This window comes from Haliotis rufescens, unplaced genomic scaffold, assembly GCF_023055435.1.
Source record: "Haliotis rufescens isolate VD_foot unplaced genomic scaffold, xgHalRufe1.0.p SCAF_43, whole genome shotgun sequence".
NCBI classification, from domain to species: Eukaryota; Metazoa; Mollusca; class Gastropoda; order Lepetellida; family Haliotidae; genus Haliotis; species Haliotis rufescens.
Window position 1 is genome coordinate 2,245,852 of NW_025964146.1, and position 21,415 is coordinate 2,267,266.

Sequence of the window (21,415 nt, forward strand, 5' to 3'; positions counted from 1 at the left end):
AGTAACTTTGTAATGTTGCCAGTATCTGGTCTAGTGACTTTGTAATGTTACCAGTATATGGTCTAGTAACTTTGTAATGTTGCCAGTATCTGGTCTAGTAACTTTGCAATGTTGCCAGTATCTGGTCTAGTAGCCTTGCAGTGTTGCCAGTATCTGTTCTAGTAGCCTAGTAGCCTTGCAATGTTGCCAGTATCTGGTCTAGTAGCATTGCAGTGTTGCCAGTATCTGGTCAAGTTACCTTGCAATGTTGCCAGTATCTAGTCTAGTAGCCTTGCAATGTTGCCAGCATCTGGTCTAGTAGCCTTGCAATGTTGCCAGTATCTGGTCTAGTATCTTTGTAATGTTGCCAGTATCTGGTCTAGTAGCTTTGTAATGTTGCCAGTATCTGGTCTAGTAGCCTTGCAATGTTGCCAGTAACTGGTCTAGTAACTTTGTAATGTTGCCAGTATCTGGCCTAGTAGCTTTGTAATGTTGCCAGTATCTGGTCTAGTAGCCTTGCAATGTTGCCAGTAACTGGTCTAGTAACTTTGTAATGTTGCCAGTATCTGGCCTAGAAGCTTTGTAATGTTGCCAGTATCTTGTCTAGTAGCTTTGTAATGTTGCCAGTATCTGGTCTAGTAACCTTGCAATGTTGCCAGTATCTGGTCTAGTAACTTTGTAATGTTGCCAGTATCTGGTCTAGTAGCCTTGCAGTGTTACCAGTATCTGGTCTAGTAACTTTGTAATGTTGCAAGTATCTGGTCTAGTAGCCTTGTAATGTTGCCAGTATCTGGTCTAGTAACTTTGTAATGTTGCCAGTATCTGGTCTAGTAGCCTTGCAGTGTTGCCAGTATCTGGTCTAGTAACTTTGTATTGTTGCAAGTATCTGGTCTAGTGACTTTGCAATGTTGCCGTTATCTGGTCTAGTAACTTTGTAATGTTTCCAGTATCTGATCTAGTAACTTCGTAATGTTGCCAGTATCTGGTCTAGTGACCTTGCAGTGTTGTCAGTTTCTAGTCTAGTAACTTTGCAATGTTGCCAGTATCTGGTCTAGTAGCCTTGCAATGTTGCCAGTATCTGGTCTATTAACCTTGCAATGTTGCCAGTATCTGGCCTAGAAGCTTTGTAATGTTGCCAGTATCTTGTCTAGTAGCTTTGTAATGTTGCCAGTATCTGGTCTAGTGACTTTGTAATGTTACCAGTATATGGTCTAGTAACTTTGTAATGTTGCCAGTATCTGGTCTAGTAACCTTGCAATGTTGCCAGTATCTGGTCTAGTAACTTTGTAATGTTGCCAGTATCTGGTCTAGTAACTTTGTAATGTTGCCAGTATCTGGTCTAGTAACTTTGCAATGTTGCCAGTATCTGGTCTAGTAACTTTGTAATGTTGCCAGTATCTGGTCTAGTAACTTTGCAATGTTGCCAGTATCTGGTCTAGTTGCCTTGCAATGTTGCCAGTATCTGGTCTATTAACCTTGCAATGTTGCCAGCATCTGGTCTAGTAGCCTTGCAGTGTTGCCAGTATCTCGCCTAGTAACTTTGCAATGTTGCCAGTATCTGCTCTAGTAGCCTTGCAGTGTTGCCAGTATCTGTTCTAGTGACATTGCAATGTTGCCAGTATCTGGTCTAGGAACTTTGTAATGTTGCCAGTATCTGGTCTAGTAGCCTTGCAATGTTGCCAGTATCTGGTCTAATAGCCTTGCAATGTTGCCAGTATCTGGTCTAGTAACTTTGTAATGTTGCCAGTATCTGGTCTAGTAATTTTGCAATGTTGCCAGTATCTGGTCTAGTAGCCTTGCAGTGTTGCCAGTATCTGGTCAAGTAGCCTTGCAATGTTACCAGTATCTGGTCTAGTAGCCAAGTAGCCTAGCAATGTTGCCAGTATCTGGTCTAGTAGCCTTGCAGTGCTGCCAGTATCTGGTCAAGTAACCTTGTAATGTTGCAAGTATCTGGTCTAGTAACTTTGTAATGTTGCAAGTATCTGGTCTAGTAACCTTGTACTGTTGCCAGTATCTGGTCTAGTAGCCTTGCAATGTTGCCAGTATCTGGTCTAGTAACTTTGTAATGTTGCCAGTATCTGGTCAAGTAGCCTTGCAATGTTGCCAGTATCTGGTCTAGTAGCCTTGCAGTGTTACCAGTATCTGGTCTAGTAGCCAAGTAAACCTAGCAATGTTGCCAGTATCTGGTCAAGTAGCCTTGCAATGTTACCAGTATCTGGTCTAGTAGCCAAGTAGCCTAGCAATGTTGCCAGTATCTGGTCTAGTAGCCTAGTAGCCTTGCAGTGCTGCCAGTATCTGGTCAAGTAACCTTGCAATGTTGCCAGTATCTGGTCTAGTAATTTTGCAATGTTGCCAGTATCTGGTCTAGTAGCCTTGCAATGTTGCCAGTATCTGGTCTAGTATCCTTGCAATATTGCCAGTATCTGGTCTAGTAGCCTAGTAGCCTTGCAATGTTGCCAGTATCTGGTCAAGTAACCTTGCAATGTTGCCAGTATCTGGTCAAGTAACTTTGCAATGCTGCCAGTATCTTGTCTAGTAGCCTTGCAATGTTGCCAGTATCTGGTCTAGTAGCCTAGTAGCCTTGCAATGATGCCAGTATCTGGTCTAGTAGCCTTGTAATGTTGCCAGTATCTGGTCAAGTAACTTTGCAATGTTGCCAGTATCTGGTCTAGTAACTTTGCAATGTTGCCAGTATCTGGTCAAGTAACTTTGCAATGTTGCCAGTATCTGGTCAAGTAACTTTGCAATGCTGCCAGTATCTGGTCTAGTAACTTTGCAATGTTGCCAGTATCTGGTCTAGTAACTTTGTAATGTTGCCAGTATCTGGTCTACTAACTTTGTAATGTTGCCAGTATCTGGTCTAGTAACTTTGTAATGTTGCCAGTATCTGGTCTAGTAGCCTTGCAATGTTGCCAGTATCTGGTCTAGTAGCCTTGCAATGTTGCCAGTATCTCGTCCAGTAACTTTGTAATGTTGCCAGTATCTGGTCGAGTGACTTTGTAATGTTACCAGTATATGGTCTAGTAACTTTGTAATGTTGCCAGTATCTGGTCTAGTAACTTTGCAATGTTGCCAGTATCTGGTCTAGTAGCCTTGCAGTGTTGCCAGTATCTGTTCTAGTAGCCTAGTAGCCTTGCAATGTTGCCAGTATCTGGTCTAGTAGCATTGCAGTGTTGCCAGTATCTGGTCAAGTTACCTTGCAATGTTGCCAGTATCTAGTCTAGCAGCCTTGCAATGTTGCCAGTATCTGGTCTAGTAGCCTTGCAATGTTGCCAGTATCTGGTCTAGTATCTTTGTAATGTTGCCAGTATCTGGTCTAGTAGCTTTGTAATGTTGCCAGTATCTGGTCTAGTAGCCTTGCAATGTTGCCAGTAACTGGTCTAGTAACTTTGTAATGTTGCCAGTATCTGGCCTAGAAGCTTTGTAATGTTGCCAGTATCTTGTCTAGTAGCTTTGTAATGTTGCCAGTATCTGGTCTAGTAACTTTGCAATGTTGCCAGTATCTGGTCTAGTAACTTTGTAATGTTGCCAGTATCTGGTCTAGTAGCCTTGCAGTGTTACCAGTATCTGGTCTAGTAACTTTGTAATGTTGCCAGTATCTGGTCTAGTAGCCTTGTAATGTTGCCAGTATCTGGTCTAGTAACTTTGTAATGTTGCCAGTATCTGGTCTAGTAGCCTTGCAGTGTTGCCAGTATCTGGTCTAGTAACTTTGTATTGTTGCAAGTATCTGGTCTAGTGACTTTGCAATGTTGCCGTTATCTGGTCTAATAACTTTGTAATGTTGCCAGTATCTGATCTAGTAACTTCGTAATGTTGCCAGTATCTGGTCTAGTGACCTTGCAGTGTTGTCAGTTTCTAGTCTAGTAACTTTGTAATGTTGCCAGTATCTGGCCTAGAAGCTTTGTAATGTTGCCAGTATCTTGTCTAGTAGCTTTGTAATGTTGCCAGTATCTGGTCTAGTAACCTTGCAATGTTGCCAGTATCTGGTCTAGTAACTTTGTAATGTTGCCAGTATCTGGTCTAGTAGCCTTGCAGTGTTACCAGTATCTGGTCTAGTAACTTTGTAATGTTGCCAGTATCTGGTCTAGTAGCCTTGTAATGTTGCCAGTATCTGGTCTAGTAACTTTGTAATGTTGCCAGTATCTGGTCTAGTAGCCTTGCAGTGTTGCCAGTATCTGGTCTAGTAACTTTGTATTGTTGCAAGTATCTGGTCTAGTGACTTTGCAATGTTGCCGTTATCTGGTCTAGTAACTTTGTAATGTTGCCAGTATCTGATCTAGTAACTTCGTAATGTTGCCAGTATCTGGTCTAGTGACCTTGCAGTGTTGTCAGTTTCTAGTCTAGTAACTTTGCAATGTTGCCAGTATCTGGTCTAGTAGCCTTGCAATGTTGCCAGTATCTGGTCTATTAACCTTGCAATGTTGCCAGTATCTGGTCTGGTAACCTTGCAATGTTGCCAGTATCTGGTCTAGTAGCCTTGCAATGTTGCCAGTATCTGGTCCAGATACTTTGTTATGTTGCAAGTATCTGGTCTAGTGACTTTGTAATGTTACCAGTATATGGTCTAGTAACTTTGTAATGTTGCCAGTATCTGGTCTAGTAACTTTGCAATGTTGCCAGTATCTGTTCTAGTAACTTTGTAATGTTGCCAGTATCTGGTCTAGTAACTTTGCAATGTTGCCAGTATCTGGTCTAGTAGCCTTGCAATGTTGCCAGTATCTGGTCTATTAACCTTGCAATGTTGCCAGCATCTGGTCTAGTAGCCTTGCAGTGTTGCCAGTATCTCGCCTAGTAACTTTGCAATGTTGCCAGTATCTGCTCTAGTAGCCTTGCAGTGTTGCCAGTATCTGGTCTAGTAACTTTGCAGTGTTGCCAGTATCTGGTCTAGTAACTTTGCAATGTTGCCAGTATCTGTTCTAGTGACATTGCAATGTTGCCAGTATCTGGTCTAGTAACTTTGTAATGTTGCCAGTATCTGGTCAAGTAGCCTTGCAATGTTGCCAGTATCTGGTCTAATAGCCTTGCAATGTTGCCAGTATCTGGTCTAGTAACTTTGTAATGTTGCCAGTATCTGGTCTAGTAATTTTGCAATGTTGCCAGTATCTGGTCTAGTAGCCTTGCAGTGTTGCCAGTATCTGGTCAAGTAGCCTTGCAATGTTACCAGTATCTGGTCTAGTAGCCTTGCAGTGCTGCCAGTATCTGGTCAAGTAACCTTGTAATGTTGCAAGTATCTGGTCTAGTAGCCTTGCAATGTTGCCAGTATCTGGTCTAGTAACCTTGTACTGTTGCCAGTATCTGGTCTAGTAACTTTGTAATGTTGCCAGTATCTGGTCAAGTAGCCTTGCAATGTTGCCAGTATCTGGTCTAGTAGCCTTGCAGTGTTACCAGTATCTGGTCTAGTAGCCAAGTAGCCTAGCAATGTTGCCAGTATCTGGTCAAGTAGCCTTGCAATGTTACCAGTATCTGGTCTAGTAGCCAAGTAGCCTAGCAATGTTGCCAGTATCTGGTCTAGTAGCCTAGTAGCCTTGCAGTGCTGCCAGTATCTGGTCAAGTAACCTTGCAATGTTGCCAGTATCTGGTCTAGTAACCTTGCAATGTTGCCAGTATCTGGTCTAGTAGCCTTGCAATGTTGCCAGTATCTGGTCTAGTATCCTTGCAAAATTGCCAGTATCTGGTCTAGTAGCCTAGTAGCCTTGCAATGTTGCCAGTGTCTGGTCTAGTAGCCTTGCAATGTTGCCAGTATATGGTCTAGTAACTTTGTAATGTTGCCAGTATCTGGTCTAGTAACTTTGTAATGTTGCCAGTATCTGATCTAGTAGCCTTGCAATGTTGCCAGTATCTGGTCTAGTAACTTTTCAATGTTGCCAGAATCTGGTATAGTAGCCTTGCAGTGTTGCCAGTATCTGGTCTAGTAACTTTGTAATGTTGCCAGTATCTGGTCTAGTAACTTTGTAATGTTTTGCCAGTATCTGGTCTAGTAACTTTGTCATGTTGCCAGTATCTGGTCTAGTAACTTTGTAATGTTGCCAGTATCTGGTCTAGTTACTTTGTAATGTTGCCAGTATCTGGTCTAGTAACTTTGCAATGTTGCCAGTATCTGGTCTAGTAACTTTGTAATGTTGCCAGTATCTGGTCTAGTAGCCTTGTAATGTTGCCAGTATCTGGTATAGTAACTTTGTAATGTTGCCAGTATCTGGTCTAGTAGCCTTGCAATGTTGCCAGTATCTGGTCTAGTAACCTTGCAATGTTGCCAGTATCTGGTCTAGTAGCTTTGCAATGTTGCCAGTATCTGGTCTAGTATCCTTGCAATATTGCCAGTATCTGGTCTAGTAGCCTAGTAGCCTTGCAATGTTGCCAGTGTCTGGTCTAGTGGCCTTGCAATGTTGCCAGTATATGGTCTAGTAACTTTGTAATGTTGCCAGTATCTGGTCTAGTAGCCTTGCAATGTTGCCAGTATCTGGTCTAGTAACTTTGCAATGTTGCCAGTATCTGGTCTAGTAACCTTGCAATGTTGCCAGTATCTGGTCTAGTAATTTTTAAATGTTGCCAGTATCTGGTCTAGTAGCCTTGCAGTGTTGCCAGTATCTGGTCTAGTGACTTTGTAATGTTGCCAGTATCTGGTCTAGTAATGTTTTAATGTTGCCAGTATCTGGTCTAGTAGCCTCGCAGTGTTGCCAGTATCTGGTCTAGTAACCTTGAAGTGTTGCCAGTATCTGGTCTAGTAACTTTGTAATGTTGCCACCATCTGGTCAAGTAAATTGGCAATGTTGCCAGTATCTGGTCTAGTAACTTTGCAATGTTGCCAGTATCTGGTCTAGTAACTTTTCAATGTTGCCAGTATCTGGTCTAGTAGCCTTGCAATGTTGCCAGTATCTGGTCTAGTAATTTTTTAATGTTGCCAGTATCTGGTCTAGTAGCCTTGCAGTGTTGCCAGTATCTGGTCTAGTAACTTTGCAATGTTGCCAGTATCTGGTCTAGTAGCCTTGCAGTGTTGCCAGTATCTGGTCTAGTAGCCTAGTAGCCTTGCAATGTTGCCAATATCTGGTCTGGTAGCCTTGCAGTGTTGCCAGTATCTGGTCAAGTAACCTTGCAATGTTGCCAGTATCTGGTCTAGTAGCCTTGCAATGTTGCCAGTATCTGGTCTAGTAGCCTTGCAATGTTGCCAGTATCTGGTCTAGTAACTTTGCAATGTTGCCAGTATCTGGTCTAGTAGCCTTGCAATGTTGCCAGTATCTGGTCTAGTAATTTTTTAATGTTGCCAGTATCTGGTCTAGTAGCCTTGCAGTGTTGCCAGTATCTGGTCTAGTTACTTTGCAATGTTGCCAGTATCTGGTCTAGTAGCCTTGCAGTGTTGCCAGTATCTGGTCTAGTAGCCTAGTAGCCTTGCAATGTTGCCAATATCTGGTCTAGTAGCCTTGCAATGTTGCCAGTGTCTGGTCTAGTGGCCTTGCAATGTTGCCAGTATATGGTCTAGTAACTTTGTAATGTTGCCAGTATCTGGTCTAGTAGCCTTGCAATGTTGCCAGTATCTGGTCTAGTAACCTTGCAATGTTGCCAGTATCTGGTCTAGTAATTTTTAAATGTTGCCAGTATCTGGTCTAGTAGCCTTGCAGTGTTGCCTGTATCTGGTCTAGTGACTTTGTAATGTTGCCAGTATCTGGTCTAGTAATGTTTTAATGTTGCCAGTATCTGGTCTAGTAGCCTTGCAGTGTTGCCAGTATCTGGTCTAGTAACCTTGAAGTGTTGCCAGTATCTGGTCTAGTAACTTTGTAATGTTGCCACCATCTGGTCAAGTAAATTGGCAATGTTGCCAGTATCTGGTCTAGTAACTTTGCAATGTTGCCAGTATCTGGTCTAGTAACTTTTCAATGTTGCCAGTATCTGGTCTAGTAGCCTTGCAATGTTGCCAGTATCTGGTCTAGTAATTTTTTAATGTTGCCAGTATCTGGTCTAGTAGCCTTGCAGTGTTGCCAGTATCTGGTCTAGTAACTTTGCAATGTTGCCAGTATCTGGTCTAGTAGCCTTGCAGTGTTGCCAGTATCTGGTCTAGTAGCCTAGTAGCCTTGCAATGTTGCCAATATCTGGTCTAGTAGCCTTGCAGTGTTGCCAGTATCTGGACTAGTATGTTTGTAATGTTGCCAGTATCTGGTCTAGTAACCTTGCAATGTTGCCAGTATCTGGTCTAGTAGCCTAGTAGCCTTGCAATGTCGCCAGTATCTGGTCTAGTAGCATTGCAGTTTTGCCAGTATCTGGTCAAGTAACCTTGCAATGTTGCCAGTATCTGGTCTAGTAGTCTTGCAATGTTGCCTGTATCTGGTCTAGTAGCCTAGTAGCCTTGCAATGTTGCCAGTATCTGGTCTAATAGCCTTGCAGTGTTACCAGTATCTGGTCTAGTAACTTTGTAATGTTGCCAGTATCTGGTCTAGTAGCCTTGTAATGTTGCCAGTATCTGGTCTAGTAACTTTGTAATGTTGCCAGTATCTGATCTAGTAGCATTGCAGTGTTGCCAGTATCTGGTCTAGTAACTTTGTAATGTTGCCAGTATCTGGTCTAGTAACTTTGCTGCACATGATTGCATATTCATAAATATTCGATTCTATTTGCCACGAATAACGAACTCAATTCATGAATGGATACGGTTCAATTCACTGAATATGCGAGTAAATCGTAACAGCCCTATTACTTACCTTCTCCTCTCGCCAACTCTGGAGCAGAGTACAAACTGAGGTTTGGAGGTATCCATGACAACGCATTCTGTTGCCGACACATGGCTCCGAGTCCGACAAGGTTCACACGCATATTGGAGCAGCTTATGATGACGTTGTCCGCTGGAAGACAAAGGATATAATTATAGTTCTTATCCAAAGGGACCCCGTGATCCGGGGGAGAATAGGTCTTCAGCAACCCATGCTTGCCATAACAGGCAACTATGCTTGTCGTAAGAGGCAAATAACAAATTAGGCGGTCAAGCTTGCTTACTTGGTTGATGCATGTCATCTTATCCCAAGTGCGTTGATTGATGCTCATGACATCAATCACTGGATTGTCTGGTTCTGACTCAATTATTTACAGACAGCAGTCATACAGCTGTATTATTACTGAGTCTGCGTTAAACAACAAACAAACAAACCTATCCAAAGAGAAATTTGGTTTCCATTGTTATAACTGCAGCAGGTAAACATAATATTCTTAAAAACCATACATAACAATCAATAAATATCATAACTAGTGTTGAACTTGTTTGTTTTTCAAAATATTGATGTAGAAAGGGCTGACTGAGGATTTCAACTGCTATGCAACAATTCAGTGCATGTTCTGAGAGATCAACAAGGACATGATAGCTGTTGTTCACTCAGCTGGCTTCACAGCTATCACAGCTTCATTTTCACAGCTTCATTTTCACAGCTTCAGTTTCACAGCTTCTAACATGCCACGTAAAGTTATAACAAATTGGTTCAGAGTAGAGTCCAAATTTACTACCGGGGTACCCACCTCCCTATAACCCGACCCTACCCGGGTACCCACTGAAGATCTCAGGGGATGTCTCAAAAGGTCTGATTGGGTACATTTTTAGCATAGCCCTGGCAAAACGTATTTAGATACATGTATTAAACACTCTGGTCATTCATACACTGAAGCTGAATTAAGTTGTATCTTTATTCAAACATATGAAAAGTCAGAAGGAATGGGTGCATAGACAGAAAGAAATGTGAACATTAGTGACTTGTAGTGTAACCATAGAGTTCTAGATAATTTTTGTCATTAAACAATATATCATGTGACTAACCACGGGTCCGGGTAGTCCTGTGGGTACCCGGGTCCTACTCGTTACCCACCCGTCCCGGGAACCCGAGTTACCCATCACAGCCCTAGTTCAGATGTTAGTGTTTAACGTCATTTTCACGATTAATTCACTCCTAGAGCAACATGCATGTGCAAGCAAGGATTATATCCTACCTAAATATTATCCCGAGGGAGTTTCATTCTTACACAGGCACTCTTGTGAGTGTCAGCTCATGGCTGTCCAGACTTAGGATTGTGTTTGCCCATGGAGATACCATGCCACAGTTTAACATGGATATTCCTCCCAGACACATTATACCATCTTCCCGAGGCAAGGGAGTTAAGTGACTGCAAAAGTCCAATTTCCAACCTTGACTAATCAGATTCCACTTCTCATATCACTTGCATTTGCTTCAAACAAAATGGTGTGCCCAGTCAAGACGATCTGATTGATGATAAAGATCTATATTGTAATAAAACATTCCTTATTTCGCAAAGTGCATTAAATCACGTGAGCACCTTGATTAAAAACATGAACAAATTTGGAAAACATCTGTTGATGCCGAGTTGGCGGAAGACATGATTCGCAAATCCTGCAATTGACTTTCATCTGTAAGGCAGTTTACAAACCGGAAGTCGATTTCATTTCGCGATTTTGATTGGACTATGCATAGACTCATTAGTCCAGCCAAAACATCACTCTGAATTCCAGCCTAGTTCAGCAAGGGAGGAAACTTGAGTCTTATAGTAGTCTGTCAACACCCTTGCCTCGGGAAGATCCATTATACTGAATCCTTGGTTTATCCCTCGGATACTGAGAGCCAGGAAGCCCCGGTAACAACAAATACCATTTCTTTGACATCTTGACTGGATCAATGACTAACAGAATGATTGTCGGCATCCTGATGACAGATGTTCATACACAGGGAACAGACCGACTACCGTATTTTCTTGAGTATAGTGCGCACTTTTTAAAAAAAAAAACACAGCTGTGTAGAAGGGGGTGCGCATTATACACAAATTAATGAGTTTTGATGTTTTTTCCCCCATGGAAAGACATTACCACGGGCACGTAAGTTCGTAACACCGGAAATACGATGTCAACAAATCCATACTGAAGTACGCAAATTAGTCATGTAATATCCATACTGAAGTACGCAAATTAGTCATGTAATTACACTGTCTGGCTATAAAAAGTGTTCTTTGTATATCTTGACTTATGTTTGTAACTTATATTATTAATTTTATTCAAAATTCCTTTTAATATTGTTTTAATTAATTTCTGCGAAATCGTGTGTGAAGCGATCGGAAGATCGCACAATTCACCGTTATTAACAGCAACCATGGTCAGATTACCGCTATTGACTCCTTGAAACGAACTTTAGTTGACAGAGAATGGATACATATATCATAAATGCCATACTGTGACTCGTTAAAAGTCATATTTCTTTTTGTTGGACGATTCTATGTCAACACGTAATTCTCGCGATCACGTGCACGGGAGCCTTGACGGTGACTGGTCAGACTGGTTCCATGTAAAAAATAATACCCGGCAATAGCGATCAGCTGCTTCGCTTAGGGTTATTATTATTTTAAATATGTTTAGTAAAAGCTGCATCTAAATTAACAAGATATTGGAATATATTATTCCTGATAAAAAAATAGTTTCAGATACAACTTTTGCCGATCCTTGCATTAAAATCCTGTAAAGTTATATCATTGGGTGTGTCTTGACCGAATCACCGGTAGATTCCAAGAAAACGTGTGTACAGCTGATTGCTGTGTCCGGCTTAGTTTACAAGAAAATACACAAGGTAATCTCAATCCCTGGATATAAAACAATGCCTAGCAGAACAATAAATACAATTTAAACGGTAAATCAACATGTCTGGTGATTTTTTATCTCAAATTTTGAATTTGTACTGACCAAGTTTCTCATCATCCGTTCGTTTGCCAGACTTCGCTAAAGGGGTACAGGTAAAAAAAATTCTGTGCTTGGTATTCAAATTTTTTTTTCTCCAAAATATTGAATCCGCTAGTGGGGGGTGCGCATTATACATGGGTGCTCACCATACACAAGAAAATATGGTATACTTGCATTCAGTATTTTAACCAAACCATCTGACTCCGGGTAATTCTAGGATTTAAAAACTCACACCTAAGGGACAACTCTTCACAGCAAATTGTAACCCCTTACATGCCCGGACCAACATCATGGTCAAATCATCCTCCAGGCTTGATTGTTGAGGAGAACAAATGTTATGAATGATTCTAACATGCACCAGAATAGAAAGCAACTCACGAGTAATGTTTCTATGAAGACAGTTGTGTGCTTGAAATATGGACAGGATGTTCAGCAGCTCGTATGTCAGGAGTATCACCTCTGGTGGCGTCAAACCTCGATCAACCCGTTTCAACAGATCAGTCAGAGTTTCACCTTCAACACAAAATACTTCAAATATACATAAAATGTCTAACATGTAGATAGATTGGGTAGGCTGGTTTAACAGTGTAGGTAGATTGGGTAGGTACCTTGTGCAGGTAGATTGGTTAGGGAGGTTGTGTAGGTAGATTGTGTAGGTAGATTGTGTAGGTAGATTGGGTAGGTAGATTGGGTAGGTAGATTGGTTAGGGAGGTTGTGTAGGTAGATTGGTTAGGTATGTTGTATAGGTAGACTGGGTATGTAGATTGGTTGGGGAGGTTGTGTAGGTAGATTGGGTAGTTAGGTTGTGTTGGTAGGTTGGGTAGGTAGGCCATGTAGGTAGATTGTGTAGGTAGATTGGGTAGGTAGGCTGTATAGGTAGATTGGGTATGTAGATTGGTTAGGGAGGTTGTGTAGGTAGATTGGGTAGGTAGGTCAGGTAGATTGTGTAGATTTTTCACTTTTAGTTTTTTCTTTGAAAAACAGTGAAAACAGTGATTTGCAGTCAATCATTAGAAACCCTGCTTTCAAATGGTGATAAAAGCTTTCGTGCAACGCGTGAAAAACATGATCATAATATGTGTCAGGCAAATTGGAAAATTGGTCTACAGATTATTGTAAATATTGAAAGTTATGCACCATGAAGTTTTTGCCAGTGGCTGACAATAGCCTTAACTTTGTCCTGAAAGTTTTGTTTGTTGTTGAACTGCAAAAATAACTCCATCATGAAACTATTGTGTGTGAGTGTCACTCGCAGTTTTCACAGTACTTTCCTGCTCAAAAAACTTTCCAGACTTACAGTACATATAGTCATAGAAAAGTATAGGACATAAGAAGGTAGATACCTTCGATGACCGGCAGGAAGACGTGGACCTTCCCCTGGCCCCAGGTCAGCCCCAGGGGCTTGACGACACTTGTGCCACACAGGAACGGAACTATCATCTGCTCTTTGGACCATTCAGTGAAGTAGTACTGTGTGAAATAAAAAGACACTTTCACGTGTGACTTAAGAATTAAAATCAAAGGTTCCTTGTCATAACCCTAAGTTAGATAGAGTTTTAGTTTGTTTGTTTGTTGTTTAACGCCACACTCAGCAATATTCCAGCTATATGACAGCAGTCTGTAAATAATCGAGTCTGGATCAGATAATCCAGTGATTGATATCATGAACATCGATCTGAGAAATTGGGATACGATGACATACATCAACCAAGTCAGCGAGGCTTACCACCCGATCCCGTAAGTCGCCTCTTATGACAAGCATAGTCGCCTTTTACGGCAAGCATGGGTTGCTGGAGACCTATTCTACCCGGGATTTTCATGGGTTTAGAGTCTTAGTGAGTCCCTGAATTCATATACTATATCAGAAATCGTCAAGGATCCTGGTAATCTTAGCAGGCCACTTGTAGACATGCTGGTTATTCTGATACTTCTGATAAGTTATCTATTTCTTACACATGGCATAAAATATATACTTTACCGCATACCTACAACAGAACCTCGATTTATATGGTAATAATGACATCATTGTTGATCATACCAAGAAAATGGAGCAAAAATTTTATTTGTTTTTATTTTCTTTGCGTTCACTTTGTATACACTTCTGATAAATGTTAGAATTATGTATTTATTTATGTCATTTTTATTTCTATATTTTCAAATGATTTGATCATGTTTCTCCTCATACATCCCATCTGCCCAAGGCAAGCGTGTTCACTATCCTATATCAAAGCCTAGTTTCTACCCTTGCCACATCAAGGCAACTTTTCTTGGCTTGACCCTGGCGCCACCTCACGTAGATCACGAGTTTTGCCCCTTGTAATGAAAATGCAATATCCAATCAGATCGCTGTTCTTAACTCGTAGACTGCGGTTGATTCTGTTCAGTTTCAACAGAGAATTGGGATGTTCCATTGTAAAATGTGTTGTGAAATGAGGGGTAAAATTGACGAAAGTACATACTATCTTATCATATTATTGTACATTGGCACAAGACGAATACAGACATCATTGTTTCTGCTGCTTTGTTGCACCAATCTACATCCACATCCACGACCTACAAATCCAAGTATTCATATACTCCTATTACTGTGTGTAGTCTTTATGACAAAATTTACCTTCAGTCAAGTGAACCAAAAAGAAATACTTAATTGTTTGTATTGACTATTAAAATACTGAAGTTTACCGTTTTTCTGATAAAGTTGAAATGGCCATTTGGTAGACGGCACCTGAGGGTTCTTTGGTTATATTGATGTACACAGACGTATTCATGGCCATATTCAAAGTGACCGTTTGACGGTTCCAGAAGATCCTGATTCTGGAAGAACAAGCATCCTTTAAATACCGAAAATTGAAATAAGAAATCATAATAATCTCATAGCACTTAAGCTCACCTGGAAATGACAGCTTGGGTTGTATACTCCCCAGGGAGTTGAGAATGGTAACTAGAATCCATACAGATCCACTTGAGCAGATACTAGTATCTGGATAAGTGAGGTAAATAAATGTATAATATGAGAGTGATATGTAGTCAGAAGTCGCTGACATGATTCATATTCATATATATCTCGGCATAAATCATGATAAATAGTGAGGGCTTATTAACAAATATGAAAATAGTAATCACCTTTCAAGCTTCCTGATTTTTAGGATCAACAGATCCATGAACAAAACCCCTAAATATCATCATATGAAAAAGTTTCAGAAACCATGACCAAAACTACACCTGGCTGCCATCCATTAAGTGAAACAAAATGCCTCACACGATTTGCCAATCGTCATTAATTTTTTCCGGAAATGAAGGATAATTGGGGTTTTTTTTGCAATGATATATAAAACCAGATTGGAATCATTTAACAAACCGGTCATTTATAATAGGGGGGTCGGGGGTCAAAAGGAATCAGAGTGGGGTCAAAAAAACATACGACAGTCTCTAGGGGAGGGTCATAAAATATAAAACACACATTTGTAGGAGGGTCATGAAAAAAGTGTACAAGGACATGGGGAGGGTATTGCAAATATACGACAAGCATATATAAGATTTTGATTATTTTTATTACCGTAGAGCATAAAAAAACAGAGGCTTGTGGGAACAAGCGTGGGAGTTCCTTCAGCATTGTTCTTTTTTTTCTATGGAGAAAATTTTTGCAGATGTTAAAAACTAGGGCACGATATTATCTTATACCATACAAAGAAAAATACTTATCATATACTTTACATTCAACAGAACACCTTCCACAGCATCGTGAAGTTCTTGTGGCATCTGGCTGATGACAGCGTCAAGGTTGCTCAGCGTGCGTAACAGTGCTAGATAGCCACCTCTCTGGACAATGTTTGGCCTGTACGTTGAGTTCTCGCAAAAGCTACTAAGCAATTGGTCTCGCTGATATATATCAGGCATTTCCCATATTGTGACAATCTGTTCAATGTTAAAGTTTCTCTCCATGAGATACAGTCTTTCAGCAGGATGAGTTTGTCCACCAATAAATGACTGACCCAAAGTGGAGTCCATTATCAGCCTCATGTTATGATACTGATTAAAATCAGTTCGCTCATGCAGTGATATTTCTCCCCCACTGATTTGTGACAGTAAGTTAAGTGGCTGTTGTTCTGCATCCTCATCTTGGGCTTCTCGTTCACCTTCTGATGTTGATATTGTTAAATTTTCGGACACATTTATACCTTCTTGCTCAATGATGTGTCTCATATAGATTGACAGACTATTGGGTTCTTCGCACAGTCGTGATACAAGGTGTGTTTGGTCGGCTTGAGTAGTGTTCGGGACAGTGTCTTCTTCAGCTTGTTCTGACACCACCAGAGGAATGGCTGGAGCGGAATGTGCATCTGGGACAAGATGCCTACTGGCGGGCAGACCCTGATACTCTTCTTCACCAGGTGGCGCCACCTCAGCCTCAATGTCACCACCAGGTTGCACCATTTCTTGCTCAATGTCACCACCAGGTGGCAACACCTCTTGCTCAATGTCACCACCAGGTGGCAAAGTCTCCTCTTCCTCCATGTCACCACTTGGTGGCGCCACCTCATGCTCAATGTCACCACTTGGTGGCGCCACCTCATGCTCACTGTCACCACCAGGTGGCGCCACCTCATGCTCAACGTCACCACCAGGTGGCACCACCTCTTGCTCAATGTCACCACTTGGTGGCGCCACCTCATGCTCAATGTCAACACTTGGTGCCGCCACCTCATGCTCAACGTCACCACCAGGTGGCACCAACTCTTGCTCAATGTCGCCACTTGGTGGCAAAGTCTCCTCCTCCTCCATGTCGACACTGTCCTGAGCCATGTCCCAACTCCCTAAATCAGTTCTTGTAGTTGATGAAACAATGATGCAGCGAGTCTTTGGCAATCCCCGGGATACTTTCTGTGGTCCCTGGTTAATCACTGGGAGCTGTTTGATGCCTACAGATTGGCAATACATGCCATGTTGACTTTCTTGACATCATTTCACAACACATGCTCTGAAGCAATGAGCTTACTGTAATTTACAATTTTCTTGTTTGAAACCAAACTTAGAGGATGGTATTTTACTGGTATAATTATCAGGACATGTTCATAAAATCAATATGGAAAGTCTTTCGAGACAATGCAGACTTGGTTAAAAACACCCAGACATTCCACTGAGCAAGTTCCCTGAGTTTCTCCCGAGTCAGCAACGTGGGCCAGCTTAGATGAGATCCATTGGCCATTGCTTTGGTTACCAACAAGTCTAGCAGATGGGTTGAATCTGCAAACAACCAGTGAAAATTAGTGAAAATTCAGTGAAATATTGAAGTACATATCAACACAAAACCACAACTGTATTGTTATATCTTAGTCAGTCACAAACTCTATCCAGGAATTTAGCTAAACAGTGATTTATCTAACAGAGCTCCAGATAACTTTTTGGGCAATTGAGTTTTTACTCAAGGATATCGATATTAATTGGGTTATAACATTTTTCCATTGGGTAACCAATATTTTTTCACTCATCTATTCATCACTCTATTGGATTTTTCCCTAAATTAGTGAACCTTCATTGGGTATTCATGCATGCTGTTTTTATACATTTGAGTTTTCCATTTAATGCATGCGTTTCTGTATGCAAGTTAATTGAAAGTATTTGGGTTTTGAATATTTGGGGGTGGGGGGGGGTGGGGGGTATTTAATTAACGCAGATATGCTGCTTATCTGTAACTTTGATCAAAGATTCTAGTACCCTTGGCTGGCAAATTGGGAAAACACTTTGTCAAAATTTTAATTTTATTAGAATTTCAGATTTTCTTAAACCCAGGTATTTTGCTAGTGCATTCAATGCAATAATGTTAAACAGAGAATGAAGCCCCTTCCCCTTGAACACGGAGTGGGTGCGGGCTTGTCACTTCACTCAACTTTCATGTAGTGCTGATTTTAAGTACCGGAGACCACTATGTTTTCGACCCGTGAAGATCTGGGGTAGAATAGGTCTTCAGCAAACCATGCTTGCCGTAAAGGGCGACTATGCTTGTCGTGAGAGCCGTTCACGGGATTGGGACGTCAGGCTCGCTGACTTGGTTGATGCATGTCATTCTATCCCAATTGCATGGATCAATGCTCATGATGTCAATCACTGGATTGTCTGGTCCAGACTCAATTTTTTACAGACCGCCGTCATATAGCTGGAACATTGCTGAGTGCGGCGTTAAACAACAAACAAACAAACAAACAAACACTATGTTTTTCCTCCAGAATACTAAGATGGTCACATTCAGGTCAGTGTTGGTTTATCATGCAAATGAGCTTGTCCCAATTTTTTTTTTTTTTTTTTAAATTACATCATCAAGTCATTACTTAACCAAATAACCACAAACACATAAAATTGGGGGCAGGGTTGGGGCTCAAAATCATTTGGTTGGAAAAATCATAACTCCAATTTGGGAATTATTACAAACATTTGCCTCAAACATGAGGCCAGTTATCAGCCAGATTTAGACAAATACCAAATAGCTTTATAGTACTCAAAAATACCACGATTCTTCCACAAGAAAGTGTGATGGCAAATGATCATGATGTAACTGTCATCGTGGAGTTTGGCAAGGTTGACGGAATGCCCTTTTATAATTTCAAAACAAGTTGCTGATTTGCTAATCAAATATGCAGGGTTACTTCACAATATTTTGATGATACGCACATGTTTTATTTTTGTAGCGTATCTGTAATGTTCGTTGCATATTTGATACGCTTGGACTTTATTTTACTGCGTATTACTGCATTTCCGATGCATATTTTACGCAGATACGCATCTTATCTGGAGCTCTGTAGTCACAGACAAGTTGTACTTAGCTGGCAAGGCAATATGGCACAGACAAGACACAAATGTGGTCTAACTGCCATTTTTTGGGATTACACAACAACATACAAAAAAACGGACAAGCACAGATCAAATTTAGTCAATGGCAACAGGCAAGTACAAACTATGAACAAGAACATTGCAATGTGATCACTTTGACAGTTTTTACATTCAATGGTTAAAAGCAAAATACAGCTAAGCATCCATATCCCAAGCATCCATATCCCATATACATGCTTACAATCATAAATAGAATTTTGATTACTTTGGAAATAAATGATATCCACTAGTCCTAACCTGCCTATCATTTGCAAAGTTTCAATGATGAATGAAACACTCTGCACAAGGCATGCATACAACAGCAGACAACACATTGACTCAAGGTCACAAGAATAGTTGCTGATCCATGAAAGAACAGTTTAGAGTTTTTAAAGTATTAAAGCTGATGTTAAGCAACATCAATACTGTAAATACTGTGAATAATAATGTCTGCTCGCATTAACAAAGTGAAGCACTGTTTTCTGGACATGTTGGAGTAAACTGTCACGTCGGGTCCACTGTACATGGACGGAAACATTGACATGCTTAACAAAACCCCAATAACAGTGTAATCAAGCCTCTCGCCAAGTCTAGTGTCGAGTGTGTGCAGCAAGTCAAACAGATATGGCTGTCTTCATCCGGGGTGACAGTGTAATCAAGCCTCTCACCAAGTCTAGTGTCGAGTGTGTGCAGCAAGTCAAACAGATATGGCTGTCTTCATCCGGGATGACAGTGTAATCAAGCCTCTCACCAAGTCTAGTGTCGAGTGTCTGCAGCAGGGCAAACAGATATAGGGCCTCTTACAATCAATCAATGTGATCTATCACATTTGAAAATACCTTCTTTGGAATTTTATGCTCTTGACTTTCAAGAACTTAGAACACATGTCAAGGTTCTACTACACTAAATCCAGACCAGTTGTGACTGCTGTTTTCGTAGGACCCTTCAGTGCAGATCGAGAGATATCTGCAGGCTGTGATTGGATGATATTGTGTAAGATTTTTATGTCTTTTAAATGTACATCCATCCAGTTATTAAAACTGACCATGTGTTTCTATATTTAGTACTGTTTTTTACAACATGATGACTTATGCTGAATGTGACCACAGCTATTTTCAAGTAGGTGACATTTGGTGCGAAACTGGGGTTGGTGTGTTTAGCTTCCTGTTCTTGGAAAAGGAGCTGGCTAAGCTAGTCATTTTTTTTATTGCTGCTCTAAGGTCAAACTGTGCACACACGTACAGATAATAGCTGTTGAATGCTTAATTATTTATTTAAAAAACACAACGTTACTATAGAAATCTATGGGGAAACATTTGGTTGTGTTTAGGAAAATAAACACACAGAGTATTATGCAGCTGGACTGTTGTGACTTAATACCATGTGATGGAGTTCTAAGTTGACAGTCTCAGTGTTCAATGATTAGTTCTAAAATTTCAATGGTAGATGTAGTCCCATTATTTTCACGATGAATTTTAGGTGAGGGGTCAGCAATCTTATTAATTTCATATTTGTTTGTTTTTTTGTTTTTTGTTTAACTCCACACTCAGAAATGACATGCATCAACCAAGTCAGCGAGCCTGACCACCTGATCCTGTTAGTCACCTCTTGCGACAAGCACAGTCACCTTTTACTGCAAGCATGGGTTGCTGAAGACATATTCTACCCCACAAATTTCATGATGTACATGATGTTGTAACTAGAAAGTAAAGAGACAGTTAATGCCATATAATGCTGATCTCAAATCAGAATTCTGTTCCTCTGTAAATCAGATGGTGCCCTTGGCAAACGGTATACATCGCCGCTCGAGGATGGTCATCAAGATCCAATGTTTGCAGTTTAGGCCTTAGTCTAGGTCAAGTAGAGTGTCTGTTGGTCTAGTGAGCTAATCAAACAAAACTCAATATTAACACTGAATCACACTGGTCAGGTTGTACTGTGGCACCAAAAGTGTTTGTTGGCACCATCAGTAAATTCAAAGAATATACTTGGACTAAAGCAGTCACGCTTTTATACCAAGAATCTCATATTCTGAGATGTTTCCTGTATTACACATTAAGGTGTTTTTTTTCGTATTAAATATTTAGTTAATTTCCTTTTGTTTTCATTGGCAGGACAGTCTATACAATAACGGTAAACAGGTTCGGCCATGTTATAATCACCATATCATCATCACCATGTAATCACCACCATGTTATCATCACCACCATGTTATCATCATGTTATCATCCCCACCATGTTATCACCACCATGTTATCGTTATCACAATGTCATCACCACCATGTTATCATCATGTTATCATCACCACCATGTCATCATAACCACCATGTTATCACCACCATGTTATCACCACCATGTTATCATCATGTTATCATCCCCACCATGTTATCCCCACCATGTTATCGTTATCACAATGTCATCACCACCATGTTATCATTATGTTATCATCACCACCATGTTATCATAACCACAATGTTATCACCACCATGTTATCATCATGTTATCATCCCCACCATGTTATCATCACCACCATGTTATCATCATGTTATCATCACCACCATGTTATCATCACCACCATGTTATCATCACCACCATGTTATCATCATGTTATCATCACCACCATGTTATCATCACCACCATGTTATCATCACCACCATGTTATCATCATGTTATCATCACCACCATGTTATCATCACCACCATGTTATCATCATGTTATCATCACCACCATGTTACCATCACCACAATGTTATCATCATGTTATCATCACCACCATGTTATCATAATGTTATCATCACCACCATGTTATCACCACCATGTTATCACATTGGCATCATCACCACCATGTAATCATCACCACCATGT

The 21,415-nt window shown here is 40.7% G+C and overlaps 1 protein-coding gene across 1 annotated transcript in view; it reads right to left on the minus strand.

Annotated features, from left to right (window-relative positions):
* LOC124151172 overlaps positions 1-21,415 on the minus strand; it is a 41,822-nt gene that overhangs the window by 11,826 nt on the left and 8,581 nt on the right. The window contains exons 2-6 of the mRNA XM_048382976.1: positions 15,402-16,931; positions 14,370-14,501; positions 13,031-13,157; positions 12,065-12,199; positions 8,667-8,807 (exon numbers count right to left, since the gene is read on the minus strand). Coding sequence (XP_048238933.1) covers positions 8,667-8,807; positions 12,065-12,199; positions 13,031-13,157; positions 14,370-14,501; positions 15,402-16,625 — 1,759 coding nt within the window. The 5' untranslated portion in view covers positions 16,626-16,931. The remainder of the gene's footprint in view (positions 1-8,666; positions 8,808-12,064; positions 12,200-13,030; positions 13,158-14,369; positions 14,502-15,401; positions 16,932-21,415) is intronic.